At 37.6% G+C, this 18,236-nt stretch overlaps 1 protein-coding gene across 10 annotated transcripts in view; it reads left to right on the top strand.

Moving 5' to 3' along the window:
- Positions 1-18,236, top strand: part of MYCBP2 (MYC binding protein 2) — a 263,517-nt gene that overhangs the window by 93,088 nt on the left and 152,193 nt on the right. For all 10 annotated transcript variants that reach the window (XM_047755874.1, XM_047755873.1, XM_047755872.1 and 7 more), the window contains 6 exons: positions 2,456-2,573; positions 8,897-9,101; positions 9,748-9,901; positions 14,167-14,339; positions 15,905-16,030; positions 16,116-16,243. In XM_047755874.1, coding sequence (XP_047611830.1) covers positions 2,456-2,573; positions 8,897-9,101; positions 9,748-9,901; positions 14,167-14,339; positions 15,905-16,030; positions 16,116-16,243 — 904 coding nt within the window. The remainder of the gene's footprint in view (positions 1-2,455; positions 2,574-8,896; positions 9,102-9,747; positions 9,902-14,166; positions 14,340-15,904; positions 16,031-16,115; positions 16,244-18,236) is intronic.

Genomic DNA, 18,236 nt, shown 5'->3' with positions numbered 1-18,236 from the left:
AATCCTCCCAATCCTTCCACAGTGGACAATAATCCTCCTCTTTTGTAGTTTTGAACTGTTTGGTTTAAGGCCTTTTGAGAATTTGATAAAAGATATGGGCTATCCCATCAGAAAAATGGACATAAGAATACACACTCAAACCGTGACTTACAAACACATGCACACTGCTATGTATGAAATAGATAACTAACAAGGACCTAGTGCCTAGGACAGGGAGGGTTGCTGAATAATAACCTTTATGGAAATTACTAATAATAATCTTCAATAACCTGTATTATTATTATTTAATAATAATCTTTAAAAACCTATATGGGAAAGAGAATGGATATATGTGTATATGTATAACATTTATTTTGTTGTAAACCTAAAGCAACACTGTATATAAACTATACCCCCAATAAATTTTAAAAAAAAGTTGGCTTACAAATTTAGAGGATTTACAGATCTCCTGAAGCTTACTCATAGGCTTCCTAGAAGTCATTTGGATCTGGGTTAAAGCTCTTGTCTAGGTATTTCTTTCTTCCATTCGTCACCATACGCTTTCCATAATCTTCAGATTCTCTGCTCACCCATTTCCTTCTTCCTTTCATCACCTGACCTCTGTTCACGTGACATCAAAAGTAAAGACGTTAGATGGAAAATTCTTCATCCTACCAACTCTACAAACCTGCCTGCATCCATACTTCTTCTTTGCCCCTTTCTCATGTTACATTGAAAGAGGGACCTGCTCTTGTTCGTGTTGTGAAACCTCTCTGCCATTTCCATAGGGATCTGGTTCTGTTTCTTGTCTGCTTTCGGAACCATATCTCTCTATCTTTACTTATTCTTTTAAACTTCTGCACTTCTCTGTCATCTTATAAAGGACAAAGCTTCCCCTTCAGCTCCATTTTCCTTCTAGCTGTTGGTTCTCCTTTCTTTTTCCTTTTGTGCTGAGCTTTTTAGAGAGGTTTTGAATAGTCTCTGAACCACTGTTAACTCTCATTTGCTACATAACGTTTTGCCTGCTTCCACGGAAGAGCCTGCCTTCTTGCAAAGTCAAGTGGTCCTCTGTATCTGTCTGTCAATCATTCAGCATGTACATTATTTCCACGTTCTTAAAATGACTCCCTTTATTACCACAGAGTTCATTCTTCTTTGTTATGTCCTAGATTTTTACGAGCTCCTCTTCCTCTGTTCACACCTAATATGTTAGAAAAGGTTTGCTATGAAAATTAGAGTCTCTTCTATTCTCTCTGTCTTCCTAGGTCTCATTCATTCTCATAGCTTAAGCGAATGTTAAGCAGAAAACCTTCTTTGCTCCACATCAATCATTGCCAAAGTCTAGTCAATTCTATCCTCTACAGAGTTGTCAAATCTATTCATTCCTTTTAATCCAAACTGTTCCTAGTTTAGACCTTAATCATAACTCACCCAGGTTATTGTGACATTTTCTTAAGTAGATTTCCAGCTGCTTGTCTTGCCTCTTCCCAATTCATTTTACATTGCAGCCTGAATGATTATTCAACATTTTAAAGTATAATAATTACATCATCTCAAGAACAGAACTCTTATCATGTGTAGATTATTTCTATAGTGATTATTATTCTCATTATAGATAATACTAAAAGTGGTTAGTAAGTGGTAAATAGTGTGATATAAGGATGGTTACAAGGACAGATAGGATGGATACAAGGATGTCATTTATCGTAATAGTTACTGTTTCTTAATTATTAACTGTCTCAGACACTAATCCAAGCACTTGACATATATGAGCTTCCTTATCGTTCATAAGAACCCTGTGAGCTAAATGCTGTTTAGTGTTATCTCCATGCAGTAGAAGAGAAAACGGAAATACAAAAAGGATGGGTAACTTACCCAAAATCATGGTCATGTTGCTAACATGTGGTGGAGCCGGGATTCACACGCAGGCAGGCTCGCTGGAGAGCTGGGGCCTTGTAGCCACTGCCATGGTGCCTCTCCCGATACAGATTCTAACTCATTAGGTACTATATGTGTTAAAATCTGAAATTACAGTTCAGTGAAAAAAGGTAGAGAAGGCGGCATAAAATTAATTGTCCCGTATGGGTTCCTGGGTTAAATTCCTGTTTAAATCATTATGTGATCTTTATTTCATCTGTCAAATATTTATAGAGATCTCTAACAATTCACTATATAAAGTCACCATTTTTTTCTGTTAAAACAGAGGTAGTACCAGCCTTTCAGAAAAAATAAAAATTATGTGTCGATAGTTAGAGCAGTAATAATCTCCTTAAAGTCAGTGATTATGTCTTTTTGATCTTTGTATACCTAACACCTAGGATGGGAAACAGGCACATAGAATCTAAATAAGTGTTTGCTGAATATTCTTATTAGTGCCTTTTATCTCTTCTATTTTTTATTGTATTGTTTATTGTTTTTTATTTCAGTTGAGTCTTGTAAGAAATTGACTTAATTTTTTTTTTTTTTTTTAACCCAGGGGCTGTCCCACTCTTGTTCAAGCTTTGCCAGGCCCTAGCACACAAGTTACTGCAGGCAGCAACCATACGGCAGTACTTTTAATGGATGGACAGGTCTTCACATTTGGAAGTTTTTCTGTAAGGAATTTTTTAAGCATTAATAATATTGCACTGTACCATTGACTTGCGATTTGTCTACATTAGCTATTTCTTTTCTGGTTTCAATGATATTCTTATAATTATTGCATATGCATATTTCCTATTTCCACATCCAACATACACAAAACCCTAAAAACTTTACTTTGAGATTGTTTTCTTCCTAGTGTAGCATTAGAATTTATTAAATTTAACAACTGTGTTAGAATTGGACATGTTTATTCCAGGTCAGAGTCTGTTAAGCATTCACGGGAGCTAATTCTGTCTTTTGGAAACTTAATTTCCCAACTATCTTGTAAAGAATCATTTTTCTTAACATGTAGAATTATTTCTATTTTAGAACTTTTTCAAGGTCTGGTTTTCTTGTTAGATTTGTTTAAAATTACAGTTTCCTTTTTCCTGTCACCCTATCTCTGTGTTGGTCTGTCTGGTTGCCTGTCTGTTTTGCTCTCTTCCTATTTTTGCCAAAGCTTGAAAAGAGTGAATAAGCTGTAAGAATTTTGAATAGTAGAGATCAAGGAAAAGCTTCATAAGACTGTGCTAATAAACCTATACCACCTGTGATGTGGGTAATTATTCAGAACCCTATCACCCTAGGTCTCTGGGCTATAATTTGCAACTCTTGATTTTTTTAAAAAAAACTTAAGTATTAACTTAAAAAAAAAAGTCTTACTTGAAAATGAATTTAAGCTTATAGAAAGGTTGCCAAAAATAAGAAGTAAGAACAGTACATAGAATGCCCATATGCTCTTTTTTTTTTTTTAACTTTTTAGGGCTGCCCCACAGCATATGGAGGTTCCCAGGCTAGGGGTTGAATCGGAGCTGTAGCCACTGGCCTACACCACAGCCATAGCAATGCAGGATCCAAGCCACGCCTGTGACCTACACGGCAATTCCAGATCCTTAACCCACTGAGTGAGGCCAGGGATCGAACCTTTGTCCTCATGGATGCTAGTAACGTTTCCACTGAGCCACGACAGGAACTCCTGCCCATATGCTCTTGAATCACGTTCACCTATTGGTGACATTTTGATCTGCTTGCTTTATCATTTGTACCTTCACACTCTCACTCTTTCTCACATATTCTGTGTGTGCATAAAACGTTTTTTTCCCCCCATTGAATCCTTCAGGAATAATTTGCGTACATTATGAGCCCTTAATTTTAAATAGTTTGTGTTTTGTCACTTGACCTGATAATTATTTTTTGATGTTTTTTCCCCCTCTTATCCTCAAGTCAGGCACTGTATTTACTTGCTGTGTCTCTTTAATCTCCTTTAAGCTGTAACATTTCCACACCTTTTCTTTGTCTAATATGACAGTGACATTCTTGAGGAATATGGTACTTTTTTAAAATGGAATGTTCCTCATTTTTGTTTCTCTGCTATTTCCTCATGTTTAGATTCAAGTTGTGTATTCCAGGACAAAACGCAACATAGGTGATGTTTTGTCCTGCTCAGGGCATCACATCTGGAGACACAAAATGCCTACACGCCCATCATTAGTCATGTGAATTTTGATCACCTATAAAATTTTGTTTGATTTTGCTACTTCATAATTAGTATTTTTTTCACTTGAAACTAGTAAGAAATCTATGCTTTTAAGATTCTTGTTTCTTATCAAAATTTCCCCCTAGTTTAGCATCTGTTGATCCTTCTTGCCTGAACCAGTCTTTACTATAGTGGTTGCAGTATGATTTTTCCAACTCCAGCTCCCCTCACATTCACCTGCCAACCCTTTGTGTTTTACTGTAAGCAAGAGCCCATTTAATATTTGTGTGTTTGTCTATCTACTTATTACCAATATAGACAAATGCTTTTCTCTTTTCATTGCTGTAATTATTTGGATGCTTAGACTGTCTCAGATTTGGCCAGTGGGAGTCCTTTCAAGCTGGCCCCTATGTTCTTGTGACATACCCCTTCATTTTTTTGAGTATTCTCTTACTTCCTGGCACAACAAAATATTCCACCCTTATCTATATGTGTCCTAGAATCAGCTATTTCTCCAAGAACCTAGGTTTTCAGTGAGGACTAATACCAGCTGCGCACTGGCCGTGTTCATTGTTCCAGGGTGTCATTCCATCCTCAGTACACATCTGTGTGCTTGTACACACACACACACAAGCCCACACCAATACCTCTAATTCCAGTGCACTCCCACAAGGTTCTTTCTTACTTTGTCCCATTCGGAATTTATGTCTCTTCTTCTGTAGTAGTAATCCTGGCTCCCAACAATACTGATACATTCATTTCTCATTCACTCAGTCCTAAAATATGTCTAAAATAATTTTATATCTGCTTTGCCCAATACTGCTATAAAAACAGACTCACTAGGAATTCTTTGGTTGCCTAGTAGTTAAAGGATCTGGCATTGTCACTGCTGTGGCGTGGGTTCAGTTCCTGGCCTGGGAACTTCCACATGCTGCCAATGCGGCCAAAAACAAACAAAACAAACAAACAAACAAACAAAAAGCAGGATAAAGAGTTCAGGATTTGTTTGTCACTCGTGCTCCTGCACCCTCCCACCGGTGTTCTGCCCCATGGCTGAAGGTGGAGAATCATAAGGTACTTGGATTCTTTCTCCCCACCCCCTCTTAGTGGAATTGTTATTTCTTTGGGATCGAGTTCGTTTTCTTTTTCTTTATATATGGATTAAAAATAGGTGGAACTGGCAGATTCTTCATAAAGAGCAACAACAGCGAAGTGTCACCTTCCTTCCCTTGTGCCTAAAAACAGGCCTTTTTACCAGGTCCGTTTTGGTCTCACCCTATCCTGAGTCAGGGGTTCATTTCTGATCTCCCAGCGAGCGTGTGGGGAGAAAGAAGGATGACCTTTTCACATGGAGATAACTTTGGCCTTGAACAGTGAATGTGGCTCCAGAGCAATGCCAAAGGCAGGCAGAAAAGGAATGGATTCAAGGACTGTCACTTGGTGGGGTTCCTCTTCTCCATCTTTTAACAAATCTTCCTAGCCCTACCGAGGAAGACATGTCATGCTAACTTTTACCTCTCAGACTCCCAAGGAGAGTGGTTTGTGATCCAGTGCACTGTCTCAGTTTGCTTTTAAGTCTAAGGGTCCCTTCTCCCAACTCCTTAGATGTAATTTTATTTTTTGAATGTGTAGCACCTTAACACATTTCCAAAAGTTAGGTCCTCACTCAAGTGTCATTCCCTCCCCTATCTCTGGCATCCCCACTCCCACCTCTTCGTGCGACGCTTGTCCATGATGACGTTCACTGGTTCGCGATTTCTACTTCCTGTGTTTCTTCTTTTAAAGAATAATAAATAAATAAGTACATACACCATCTGTCTATATCCACACTGATGTAGATACAGAGTATGTGTGTATATACATGTATATATAATTATTTCCCTGTTGTTTTTCAAAATGCAGCATTTTACACCTGCTCTTCTATACTTTGTCTTTTTACTTTATCTCCTGGAAATCATTCCATATCAGTTCATAGAGATCTTCCTAATTCATATTTTGCATCTGCATAGTACACTGTGTATTGAATAAACTACTGTATATAAGTAGTTAATTGAAAAAACTGGATATATACATACTATATATAAATATATATACACACACACACTATATATATAGTAGTTTATTCAGTCAGTTTGTTTTCTTTGTTTTGTTTTGTTTTTTTAATTTTTAGGCTGCACTCATGACATGTGGAAGTTTCCAGGCTAGGGGTCAAATTGGAGCTGTAGCTGCCAGGCCTACAGCACAGCCACAGCAACTCGGGAGCCAAGCCGTATCTGCGACCTACACCACAGCTCATGGTAATGCAGGATCCTTAACCCACTGAGCGATGCCAGGGATCGAACCTGTGTCCTCATGGATGCCAGTCAGATTCATTTCTGCTGAGCCACAATGGGAAATCCTGGTCAGTTTCTTATATGTGGATATTTAAGTACTTTGTAATATTTTGCAGCAATAACTGAGTATCGTTAGAGATGTATCTTTGAGGTAGATTTTTAGAAGTAAGGCTGCTGCTTGAAAGTTCACACCTGTATAGTTTTGTGAGGTATTAACAGTTTTCTTCTACTACCAGCAGTGTGTGAGAGTGCCTGTTTCTCCACAGCTCTGCCAGCAGATGTGTTGTCTGTCACATCTTTTCATTTGCATCAGTCTGATGAGTGCGAAATGGTCCTGCATACTTTCCTTTTTCCTGTAGCAGACTCTGTGAACCTTCAAGTTCTTGCCCACACAGTCTGTTTGTGTCTGTATTTTTTGTATTAAGGTTTGGGTTTTTCCTTTGAGGGGTTGATTTTGCCCGTTCTTTTCTTCTGTTCTCCTTCTTAAGCCTCCTCTTTTGAGCTCCACCCCCAGGCCTGCAGAGGTAGGCAGGTAGAGAAAACACTTGGAATTTGGTTTCTTCCTCTGGTTCCAGGTAACTTAAGGGTCGTGAGAACTGCTATTTCCTAATACTTCTGAAGGCCTGAGTCACATGTGGTCTTCTTTGCTCTGTGTTTGTTTTTTGTTGTTTTGGAGGAAATATGACTGGTAATACTCGAAATCCAACAGTCATTATTATCTTCTACCCCAGAAGGCCTAGTTGGGAACCTCTATGAATTTAAACATGGCTTATTTATAACCGACTCTCAGGGACTGTCCAAACATCTATCATATTTCTGGACTGCTTTTCTTCACATTAGTTGGTTGATAGGGGAATAGATATTTATTTCAGTAGTCAGTGAAAAATATAATTAATTTCTTTTTCCTCCAAAAGCATAAAATATCCCTCAACATGATGTACCCATTTTTATGCTGTTGTTGTTGTCGTTTGGTCAAAAAATAACAGTAAGAATTCTCTTGTGGCTCAGCAGGTTAAAGATCCGGCATTGTCACTGCAGCGCCTCCAGTTCCTGCTGTGGCACAGGTTCGATCCCTGGCCCGGGAACTTCCACATGCTGTGGGTGTGGCCAAAAAAGAAAAAAATAAATAAGGATGGATATTGAAAGAAGCTGAGAATAAACATTGAAATATTTTGGCTTCTCTAATCATTTTGCTTGCCACTTTTTGCTTTGTTGGTTCAACCCAGGGATTGAAATTTGATTACTCTTGCAGTCCGTTTGTGGTTGTGTTTTCTTGCTGTGGTATTGAAGAAGTGATAGAACCCACTAGAAACCTGGTAGTCGGGTGATGATGTAGCCGCAGCGTTTGCGGTGCTCCAGGCTGCCTTGTTCCTTGAGGTTTCTCATGCCTGTCACTTACAGTGAGCCCTAGACTCCATGGTACTCAGGGCATTGCCTGCCCTCCAGGAGGTTTTGGAGGGGGAATGCCTGGAGAAAGCCCCTGGGCCAGGGTGGCTGAATGTTTACCAAACCAACATCAACACTGTTGTCTAGAGACTGGCTTAGTAGTGAGAAACTTCCTATTTTTAAATTAAACTTTTAGTTAACCTGGTGCCTATAGACAGCCATACTTAAATTGAGTTGACAGTTACTTATTAAAGACATGAAAATGATTCTACTCTATCTTGAAACATAATGAAGTAACTTAGTAACACACGGTCATGTGAAAAATATTTAATTTCCTAATTGTATTCACAGTTGCAGTATTCATTATTTTGATCTCTTAACCCAAACGTTTCGAGACTGTGTGAGCTGAATGGTGATGTTTTGTTGTACTGTCAACTTAAAATCTCAAAGTGATTTTTTTAAATGAAAATTTGCATTATTAATTTTTAACATATTGTGTATTTTTTATACTCTTCATTTATTTATTTTACTTTATTTTATTTTTTTTGCTTTTTAGGGCCGCACCCGCAGCATGTGGAGGTTCCCAGGCCAGGGGTCGAATCGTAACTACAACTGCTGGCCTACACCACAGCCACAGCAACACAGGGCAGGACCCGAGCCGCATCTGCAACCTCACACAGCAGTGCTGGATCCTTAACCCACTGAGCAAGGCCAGGGATTGAACCCACAACCTCATGGTTCCTAGTCGGATTCGTTTCCACTCTGCCATGACGGGAACTCCTAAACTCTTCATTTAAATGTTGGTGAAGACAATCACAGTATTTAAGGGATATTTCTTACATGGCAAAGTATTTCAACTTTATTATTATTTTTTAATCATTTGCTTTCTGGGAGATTTCCTTAGAATAGTAGAAATTATTTTACGTCTTTATAAATGTTTGCTCCAAATTTCACCTGAATCTCATTTATTAAAAAACAATTAACAATTGATGAAGAATTGTCTCATGGAGCTATTTTTATTTACTGTTTCCTTAACTTTATAGAAAATTATAAGTGTTTATCCAGTAATATTATTAATACAATTTATTTAATCTTTTAGAAAGGACAACTGGGTAGACCAATTTTGGATGTGCCATATTGGAATGCAAAACCTGCTCCCATGCCTAACATTGGATCGAAATATGGAAGAAAAGCTACCTGGATAGGTGCAAGTGGGGACCAGACTTTCTTACGAATTGATGAAGCCCTTATTAATTCTCATGTGCTTGCTACATCAGAAATTTTTGCCAGTAAACACATAATAGGTAATACCCCAAATAAACAAACGATCCTCCAAAATTCTTTGTCTTGATTGATCGTAAGTGGTTCATCTTTCCCTATTATGAGATGCAGTCCTGTAGCTTTTTGTTTTCTTTCTTTTGAAGAAGTATAAAAGAAACTTCTAAGTGTCTGTGTTTATATGTATCTATATGTTGGAGGAATAGAATAATTGGGAGACTAGAAGCCAAAGTATTTACAAGCTACAGAGTGGTGGAAATGCGAGCTAAATTGTTGTGGTATAAAACCTGTATTGGAAAGAGGAATTTTTCTGTATTGGTTCTTGTTAAATAAAGGATAAAAGTTAATTTTTATGGAAGCTTGCATAAATCAGACTTTGAAGTTTCGTTGAGACCAAGGCATCTGTCTATGCTTACGTCCATGATGAGTAAGTATATAATGGAATGGTATAGTATAGACCTTAAGAGCATGTGTTGTGGCTTTAGATGGTCTGAGGTTTTAGTCTACATTCTGTAACCTAAAAGTTTTTAGTTACTTAACCTCTTAAGTCTCAGTTTCTTCATCTGTAAAATGGAGATAATAACACTCACCTAGTAGGAAGTGCTTATCTTTATAAGTTCGCGAATATAAAAAGAGAATGCATCTTTAAAATATGTAATTTTTTTTCCCAAGGCTTGGTACCTGCTTCTATATCAGAACCTCCCCCATTTAAGTGTCTTCTGATAAATAAAGTGGATGGGAGTTGTAAAACTTTTAATGACTCTGAACAAGAGGATCTGCAAGGATTTGGTGTGTGTCTTGATCCTGTGTATGATGTCATTTGGAGGTAAGCTTCTCCATTTATAAGGTAGGATAGTAAATAAATTTGGATCAGATTGTACTTTTGTGGAATATAAGTCATGTATAGGCAGACTTTTCACATATGAGAGCTCTCATGTTTGACTATTAGCTACACTGCACTTATTTCACAGTCACTGGCAGGGCCCTGTGCAGACAGTGTAGTGTAGCAGTTAAAAGTGTGCATTCGGAGCCAGACCGCCTAGGTTATCCCAGCTCCACACTTGCTTTCTTTGTCCCTCGGAGAATTTACTTTGACACTGTGTGCCTTACTCTTCTCATTTGTAAAATAGGGATAATAATGGTACCTTGTGGGCTTGTTAGGAGAACTGAAGAACTTAGAGCAGAGGCACATGGTAGGGGCTGTGGAAGCCTTTGCTACTGTCATTATAATAGGCAGTTTTACTTTCAAGTGTTTTATTGTTAATTATTTTCAGTCTGTCAGCAATCTTGTCTGTGTTGTATAGAATTCACTCTATTTCTCGGTCCCATAAATACCTAATCATCACCAACTATGTAGAAGAAATTATGCCAAAGACAATACAGAATAAGTAAGATCAATGAGTTTGCTCTTTAGGAGTGTACGTAACGAAATCCCTATATTAGTAGGGAAATATAGGGAATTATAATATAATAGAATAGAATAGAAATTATATTGTATTTCTTTAAAATTTATTATGGTGAATTTTATTATACATTATTGTACACATAATGAATATAGGAAAGAGTAGTCCTTAGATTTCTGGCTTTGATACTAATAGGGGGTGTACCCCACCTTTACCAGAGAGGCTTATCACAGGACTTACCTTTTTTTTCCCCTTGTGTTGTTTTTTCGGCCAGGCTTAGTAGGCGGGAGTTAAGATAAGTTGAAAGGTTGAAGTTCCTTCTTCTGCCCATTCCTGCTTTTATTTCCACCAGCCAGCCAAGTCTTAAAAGTCCATGATTTCTCTCCATCCTGAGGCCTACATCCAAGTGAAGAGATTATAGTGTTTCCCAGGTTGCTGACAAACTTACTGTCCTTTTTGGACATTTTGTGAGAAGACTTGGAGGCCAGAATTGAGTTGAGCAGTGTTTTTAGATCCCCCTAGCAACATTATATAGGATAGATTAGATAACAAGAACTAGAGGTGAGTAGTCTTAGAGTGATTCTTATGAAGACATGAGATACTGAGAACCAAAATTAGAGTGGCCACAGTGAAACAGAGGTGATAGAGAAGCAAATGGTATAAAGATAGAATTGTCCTCAATTATTTACTGATTGGAAATCAGTATGCGAGAGGCTTAGTTACCAAAGAGCAAGCTCTGGTTTAGATCTAGGTTTAAGTTGATGTTTTATTTTCTGTAGTTCCTTATGTTTTATTTTTAAATGAAATTAAGTTTGCATTATCAGCATAGAATAAAAACTGGCAGTATGGAATTTGTTTTCCAGATACATTTACTAGATTAGAAATACATTCTCTAAATTAGAGATGACAGTAGACGTAGATTCTAACAGTATAACTGGAGCCATTTTCCTGGGGCCTTAACTCCTAGGTGTGCTGTCCAGTGGGTTGACCCGTGCCTCCTTCACATGGGATGGTAGCAGTGGGACAGATGATCTCAGATGCTTTGCCAGGTCCTTGATCATTTACTTGCTTGTTCCAAAACAGAGATTAAAAGATGAAGGGCAGTCTCCTCCTGTGTTTCAGTAAAACAGCTGGAAGGTTGAGAGTTCATTCCATTGTCTTGACTTCTGGCCGCTTTATCTTTTGTGTTTTTCATTAGGGTTCCTACATTTTACCGCTATCACAGACATTGCAGATTCACTATTCGATTACTTTGACTTTCCTTCCGGCCTGAGTCCTGCTTCCTTTTGTATTCTCCTGAAGAATTAGAAACTTAACATCTATAAAGAGCAGTTAAATGTTAATAGCAATTTTATTTCCCATTTCAAAATTCACAAAAATAACACATGAATCTGTGTTGTTATTTTTTAAAAAGCAAAGCAAAAAAATACATACCAAAAAATGATGTCGTTCTCCACAGCTTTTTCTTCCTCCATACCAAACCCCACTCACCTTCTCTTTGGGTCACAAGGAATTAAGTCTGGTTTATATTGTTTGATACTAATAGGGGGTGTACCCCACCTTTACCACCGTTTAAAATGCATTATTTTGTTTTTTATATAAGTAAACATACAAGCAACACTTAGATTGATGGGTTAAAAAGCAATAATTGGACAGTACTAATGTTTTTAATTTTAGCAGCTGCTTTCGTAGAATTTATCCTGTGCCAGATATCACTTTTAAGAGGTTTTTTTTTTTTTAATAATTTATAAATTTTTCATTTATAAAACAATATAACAATATATTAAAACAATATATTAAAATAAAACAATAAAACAATATATTAAACAATATAACCTAAAATTTACTATCTTAACCATTTGTAAGTGTGTAATTCAGTAGCATTAAATGCTGTCCTTTTGTCGAACAGTAGATCTCCAGAGCATTTTCATTTGGTAAAACTGAAACTGTATGCAGACAACAACTCATTTCTCCCTTCCTCCTACCCTGGCCATCACTATTCTCCTTTGTGTTTCTGCGCATTTGCCTACTTTATATATGTAGGTGAAATCATATGGTGTTTGTCATCTTCTGACTGGCTTATTTCACTTTACCATATTGCCTCAAGCTTCATCCGCATTGTAGCCCATGGCAGGATGGATTTCTTTCTCTTTTTTTTCAAGGCTGAGCGGTATTTCATTGTGTGTTTCTACCATATTTTTTTTTATCCTTTCATTCATTGATAGATATTTGGGTTGCTTTCACCTCTTGGCTGTGTGGATAGTACTGCTGTGAACTTGGGTGTGAAATATCTCTTCAGGATGTTGCTCTCAGTTCTTCTGGATATGTACCCAAAGTGGGTTTGCTGGATTTAAGTGCTTTTTCATTTAAATTTGGACCATCAAGCACCATGGATTGAGAAAACCATTCTTTCTAAACTAATCTGAAATGTTAGCTGGATCTGACATGAATAAAATTTTGTAGGGGATCCACGTTTTCTATGTAGATATACCAGCTGTGAAAAATGAGGATTTGTTCTTCCTTCCCATGTACCCTTGTACCTATGCTTTCTTTAGAGGCTGTGTAAAAAATTATCCATAGCAGCATTTTTTTATAATAGAAAACTGAATGGTTTTTGGTTTTCTTTTTGCTAACAGTAATAGAGTGGGCAAATAGTTGTGATATAGTCACATGAGCTAATACTCTACAACAATGAGCATGAATGAATTTGCTGCCATTTGGCACTATGTAAATACATATTTTAAGAATATTCTATTGTTTGAAGGAAGCAAGCCTCAAAAGTATACACAAAATATGTGTCCTGTTCATATGCAGTTCAAAACATGAAACTTAAATAATATACTGTTTGGATTCAAACATACAAAAAAAACCATAAAGAAAAGCAAGAAAATAATAAACTTTTGAAATTCAAGATAATTGTTACCTTTGAAAGAAAAAGGAGAGGAATGGAATAGGGAGGGAGACAGGGTACTTCAAAGATAATGGTAGTGTTCTTCTTACTAGTGTAAACGTGTCATTTTTCTTCATAGCCTATCTTGAAAATATTTTGTTTCTGTTCTTTTGTGTGTACTCAGCAGTTGATAAAAACAAATTTTCCAAAAGGAAGTCATAGAATAAAAGAGATAAAGAAGTGGAGACTGCTCTTTGAGAATTTTGTTATGAATGAGATAAAGGCAGAAGGGGATTGTGGGTTCTTTATAGTTTTTGTGATGCTTTGCTGTTTATCAGTAAGATTGAGCATCTATTTGTGTGCTTTCTTTCTAAGAACAGCATCCATGTCCTTTGCCCCCGTTTGGTATTGGATTGATTATCTCTTACTGGCTTCTAAACTGTGGATGTTGTTATTTTGTCTCATATTCATGTATTTCCTTTTGACTTGTCCTTTATCTTTAAACTTTTTAATGGCGTTTTTGTTGTACAAAAGCTTCATATTTGTAAGTACACATTTATGCAGTAATGTGATCTATATTACAGTTTTGTTCAAATCCCCTCGTAGTGACATAAATCGTTTTAATATATATATATATATGTTTAGCTTAAATGTGGAAAATAATGAGCTACATTTTGTCCTACCAGAGCTGGCTGTATTATCCTCTTTGTATCATCTGTTATACTTCACAGTTGTTGTGGGGTTTTTTTTAATGAAACTGTATGTTGAGATGCTGTAATTATTCTCTTTTCTTGAAAGGTTTCGATCACACACTAGAGAGCTGTGGTGTTACAACGCTGTGGTTGCTGACGCCCGCCTTCCCTCGGCAGCAGACACGCAGTCTCGATGCAGTATTCTCAGTCCTGAGCTGGCCTTACCAGCGGGGCCCAGGGCTCTCACCACCCGCTCTCACGCGGCGCTGCACATTCTAGGTAGGGTTGGGATTGGAGTTTTTCTTAGAGTATTTTTTTTTCCTTTTTAGGGCCACACCCGCAGCATGTGGAGGTTCCCAGGCTAGGGGTCAAATCAGAGCTACAGCTGCCGGCCTACACCACAGCCACAGCAGTGAGGGATCCAAGCCATGTCTGTGACCTACAGCACAGCTCATGGCAACGCCAGATCCTTAACCCATTGAGCAAGGCCTGGGATCAAACCCATGTCCTCATGGATGCTACTCAGGTTTGTTACCACTGAGCCACAATGGGAACTCCTAGAGTATTTAAATTGTATCATTCTGTCATATTTGTTAAACAGTAATATGCTAAATGCAAAATAAGTTAAATCCTCTAACTTTAAGAGGTTTGTCCTACAGAAAAACTGTACATTAGACTTCATATCAAGACTGTGAAAGATTCATGTATGTCCAAGTGTAAGGGAGCCCTGAATATAATTTTCCTAATAGGCGGATCTTTCAAAATAGTATTTTTGCTTAAGCTGAATATTATAAACTTTAGAGATGTAGATTAAATATTCAAATGCATTATTTATAATATTTTCATTTATGTACATTATTGAAAAATAAGTTCTAGAAAATATATGAATTTTATAGTTAGCCACTTCTGTTTCTTCTTACATTTTCCCACAACACATCAACTTGACTTCTAATTAATTAATTTGAGATACAGCACTTTAACAACATACATATATTCTGTTGCTGGAAATTTTATAACAATCCACATAACTACATATTTTTTTTTAAAGTTTTTTTCTTAAAAAGATAATTTTTAAGGATTTGTTTATGCTTATCTAGAGTTTTCGATTGTGAAATCATATTCCTAAGCATAATTAATAGATTGTAAATATAATTCCTTGCTACTTTTTTCATAGATTTCACCTGGTAGCCACCATAAACATCCAAAACTAGGATTGATTAAGGTTATCCGAGGCTACTGTGCCTTCCTTATGTGGTACTGTAAGAATCAATCTGAAGTAATTCAGAGGGTTTGGTAAAAGGAAGAACCTTGGAGTTCCCGTCGTGGCGCAGTGGTTAATGCATCCGACTAGGAACCATGAGGTTGTGGGTTCGATCCCTGGCCTTGCTCAGTGGGTTAAGGATGCGGCGTTGCCGTGAGCTGTGGTGTAGGTTGCGGACATGGCTCAGATCCTGCGTTGCTGTGCCTCTGGCGTAGGCCAGTGGCTGCAGCTCCGATTCGACCTCTAGTCTGGGAACCTCCATATGCCATGGGAGTGGCTCAAGAAAAGGCAAAAAGAAAAAAAAAAAGGAAGAACCTTGTAAGGACTCAAAAATTAAGCGATCCCAACCTTTCAGAGATAGAATTATACATTGTTGTGTAGTGTAAGTTTAAATGTGATAATTACCCAGGCAGAGGAGAGTTTTTATTGGTTGTAGTTATAGTCCGTGAAATGTTAACATTTGGAATGAATTTGTTGAGTACATTCAGAGTTTATTGTTTTAATTTATCCCCTACAGCATCTTATGTTATCAGTATCAAGGGAACTTTTAATTTCAAGGAGTTGAATTTTTGTTTGTTTTTAGGTTGTCTTGATACCTTGGCAACTATGCAGGATTTAAAAATGGGTGTTGCAAGTACGGAGGAGGAAACTCAAGCAGTAATGAAGGTTTATTCCAAAGAAGATTATAGCGTAGTAAACAGGTTTGAAAGTATGTATATTTGTGTTTAGATAATACTGTCTTATAAATGAAACATATGGATATTTTAAAACAAAGTGTTATTTACATCTTTTAGGTCATGGAGGTGGCTGGGGTTACTCGGCCCATTCTGTAGAAGCTATACGTTTCAGTGCTGACACGGATATTTTACTTGGTGGTCTCGGTCTCTTTGGAGGTAGAGGAGAATATACTGCTAAAATTAAGGTAAGCAGTTCACTGACACTGTTACCCCTTTTTGTTTGAAGATAATGATTTTGACTTAGTTTATTATTTTACAGAATACCTCCTTTTAAAAAAGACTTGAGGAAACATTGCTAAGGTCTAATATAGTAATACTAAATCATTAACTCCTTAAAAAAAGTCAAATGAAAAAGGAGTAAAATGAGTAGAAAATTATCTTTCAATAATTTTATTTTTTTTAAGTTTAAATCTTTTTTTTTTTAATAGTTATTTCCCCAATACAATTTTTTTTTTTTCTACATGGCGACCCAGTTGTTCTATCCTTTGTGCTGAACTTCTAGTGATCTAAATGTAGCAGTACCTTTCTTTCTAGGTGCCTGCTTTCTTGCAGCCATTTTAATGACAAGATATGACAAGATATGGGGGCATTTTGATGTAGCTTTAAAAGTTTTTAGCATTTTTAATGCCAAATACTGTGCAAACATACATCATCACCACAGGAGTGGGGACCAGGAATGAAGTGAGTCAGGGGATGGAGTCCATCTGATAGACAAACTAAAAACAATCAAAAGTCATAAATTTACTGCGTTATTCATGTCAGAAAGGGCCAACAGTTATACTAAGCAAAAGATGTGGTCATCCTTTGAAAATTCACTGATAGCTTGAATGTTCTGTTGTCACATTATCTGATTCGGGTCTTAAAGTAAAAGAGAAAACCTTAGTTTATGCCTTGATTTCAGTAACAGGCTTCAAAAAAATCTCACTTAAGTGCTGCTATAGTTTCAATCCTTATCTTCTTAGCCAGCAATAGAATTTAATGCAGTTGAGCTCTTCTTTGACATACTGACTTCTCTTGGCTCCCAAGACACCACTCTTCATTTTCTTTCTGTCTTACCAGCTGCTCTTCTTAGCCACGTCTACAACCTACACAACAGCTCAGGGCAATGCAGGATTCCTAACCCACTGAGCAAGGCCAGGGATCAAACCCGCATCCTTATGGATACTAATCTAGTCCAGTTCGTTAACTGCTGAGCCATGGTTGGAACTCCCTTTTTTTTTTTTTTTTTTTATGGCCACTCCCCTAGCGTGTGGAAGTTCTAGAACCAGGGATTAATCAGAGCCACAGCTGCTGACCTACACCAGCAGGACTGTGGCAACACCCACTCCTTTAACCCACTGCACCAGGCCAGGGATGGAACCTGCACCTCCACAGCACCCGGGCCACTACAGTTGGATTCTTAACCCATTGTGCTGTGATGGGAACTCCCCTGGACATTTTTTTAAAGTCTACCCTCTTACACATTGATCCAGGCTATGGCTTTAAATATTTTTTCTGTGATCATTCTCATACTTAATAGACCTCTGAAGTCATAGATACAACTGCCTACTTTGCCTATCTCCATGTGGATAGTGAAGCATTTTGGATGTAACATATTCAAAACTAGGCTTCTGAAGATCTTTCTAATAAACCTGCTGTTCCCTTGTCCTTCTCTCTCTCAGTTAACTGACTCAGAACTAAGTTAACTTCCTTCTTCCAGTTGCTCAGGCCAAAAATGTTGGAGTTGTCCATGACTTCCCTCTTTCTTTCACACCCCACATCCTCTTCAGCAGCAGATATTGTTGGTTGGACTTTGAAAATAAATCCAGAATCTAACCACTTCTGAAAACTGTCCCTGGTGCCAAGTTGGTCCAGACCATAGCCGTTTGGATTATTACAGTATCCTGCTTCTGTGGTTGCTCCCCTCAGTCTGTTCTTAACACAGCAGAGCAGAGTGATTCTCTTAAAAAGTGTACCAGAGTGTACCACTCCTCTATTTGGATTCCTGCAGTGTCTTTCTGTGTTAGAGTAAAACCCGTGGCCTTACAAGAGCCTGCAGAACACCATCAGAAGTAACTTTCGTCACATGCTGACCTTATGTCATACTAGTTGCTTTGCTCTAATCTAGCCACTCTGGCTGGCCCTTGTTCCTTAAACATGCCAGACATAATCAGACCTCAGGACCTTCACACGTGCTAC

The sequence above is a fragment of the Phacochoerus africanus genome, chromosome 13 (genome assembly GCF_016906955.1).
Source record: "Phacochoerus africanus isolate WHEZ1 chromosome 13, ROS_Pafr_v1, whole genome shotgun sequence".
Taxonomy (NCBI): domain Eukaryota; kingdom Metazoa; phylum Chordata; class Mammalia; order Artiodactyla; family Suidae; genus Phacochoerus; species Phacochoerus africanus.
Note: the sequence above shows the minus strand (reverse complement) of the source record. Positions and strands in the feature narration are given on the sequence as shown.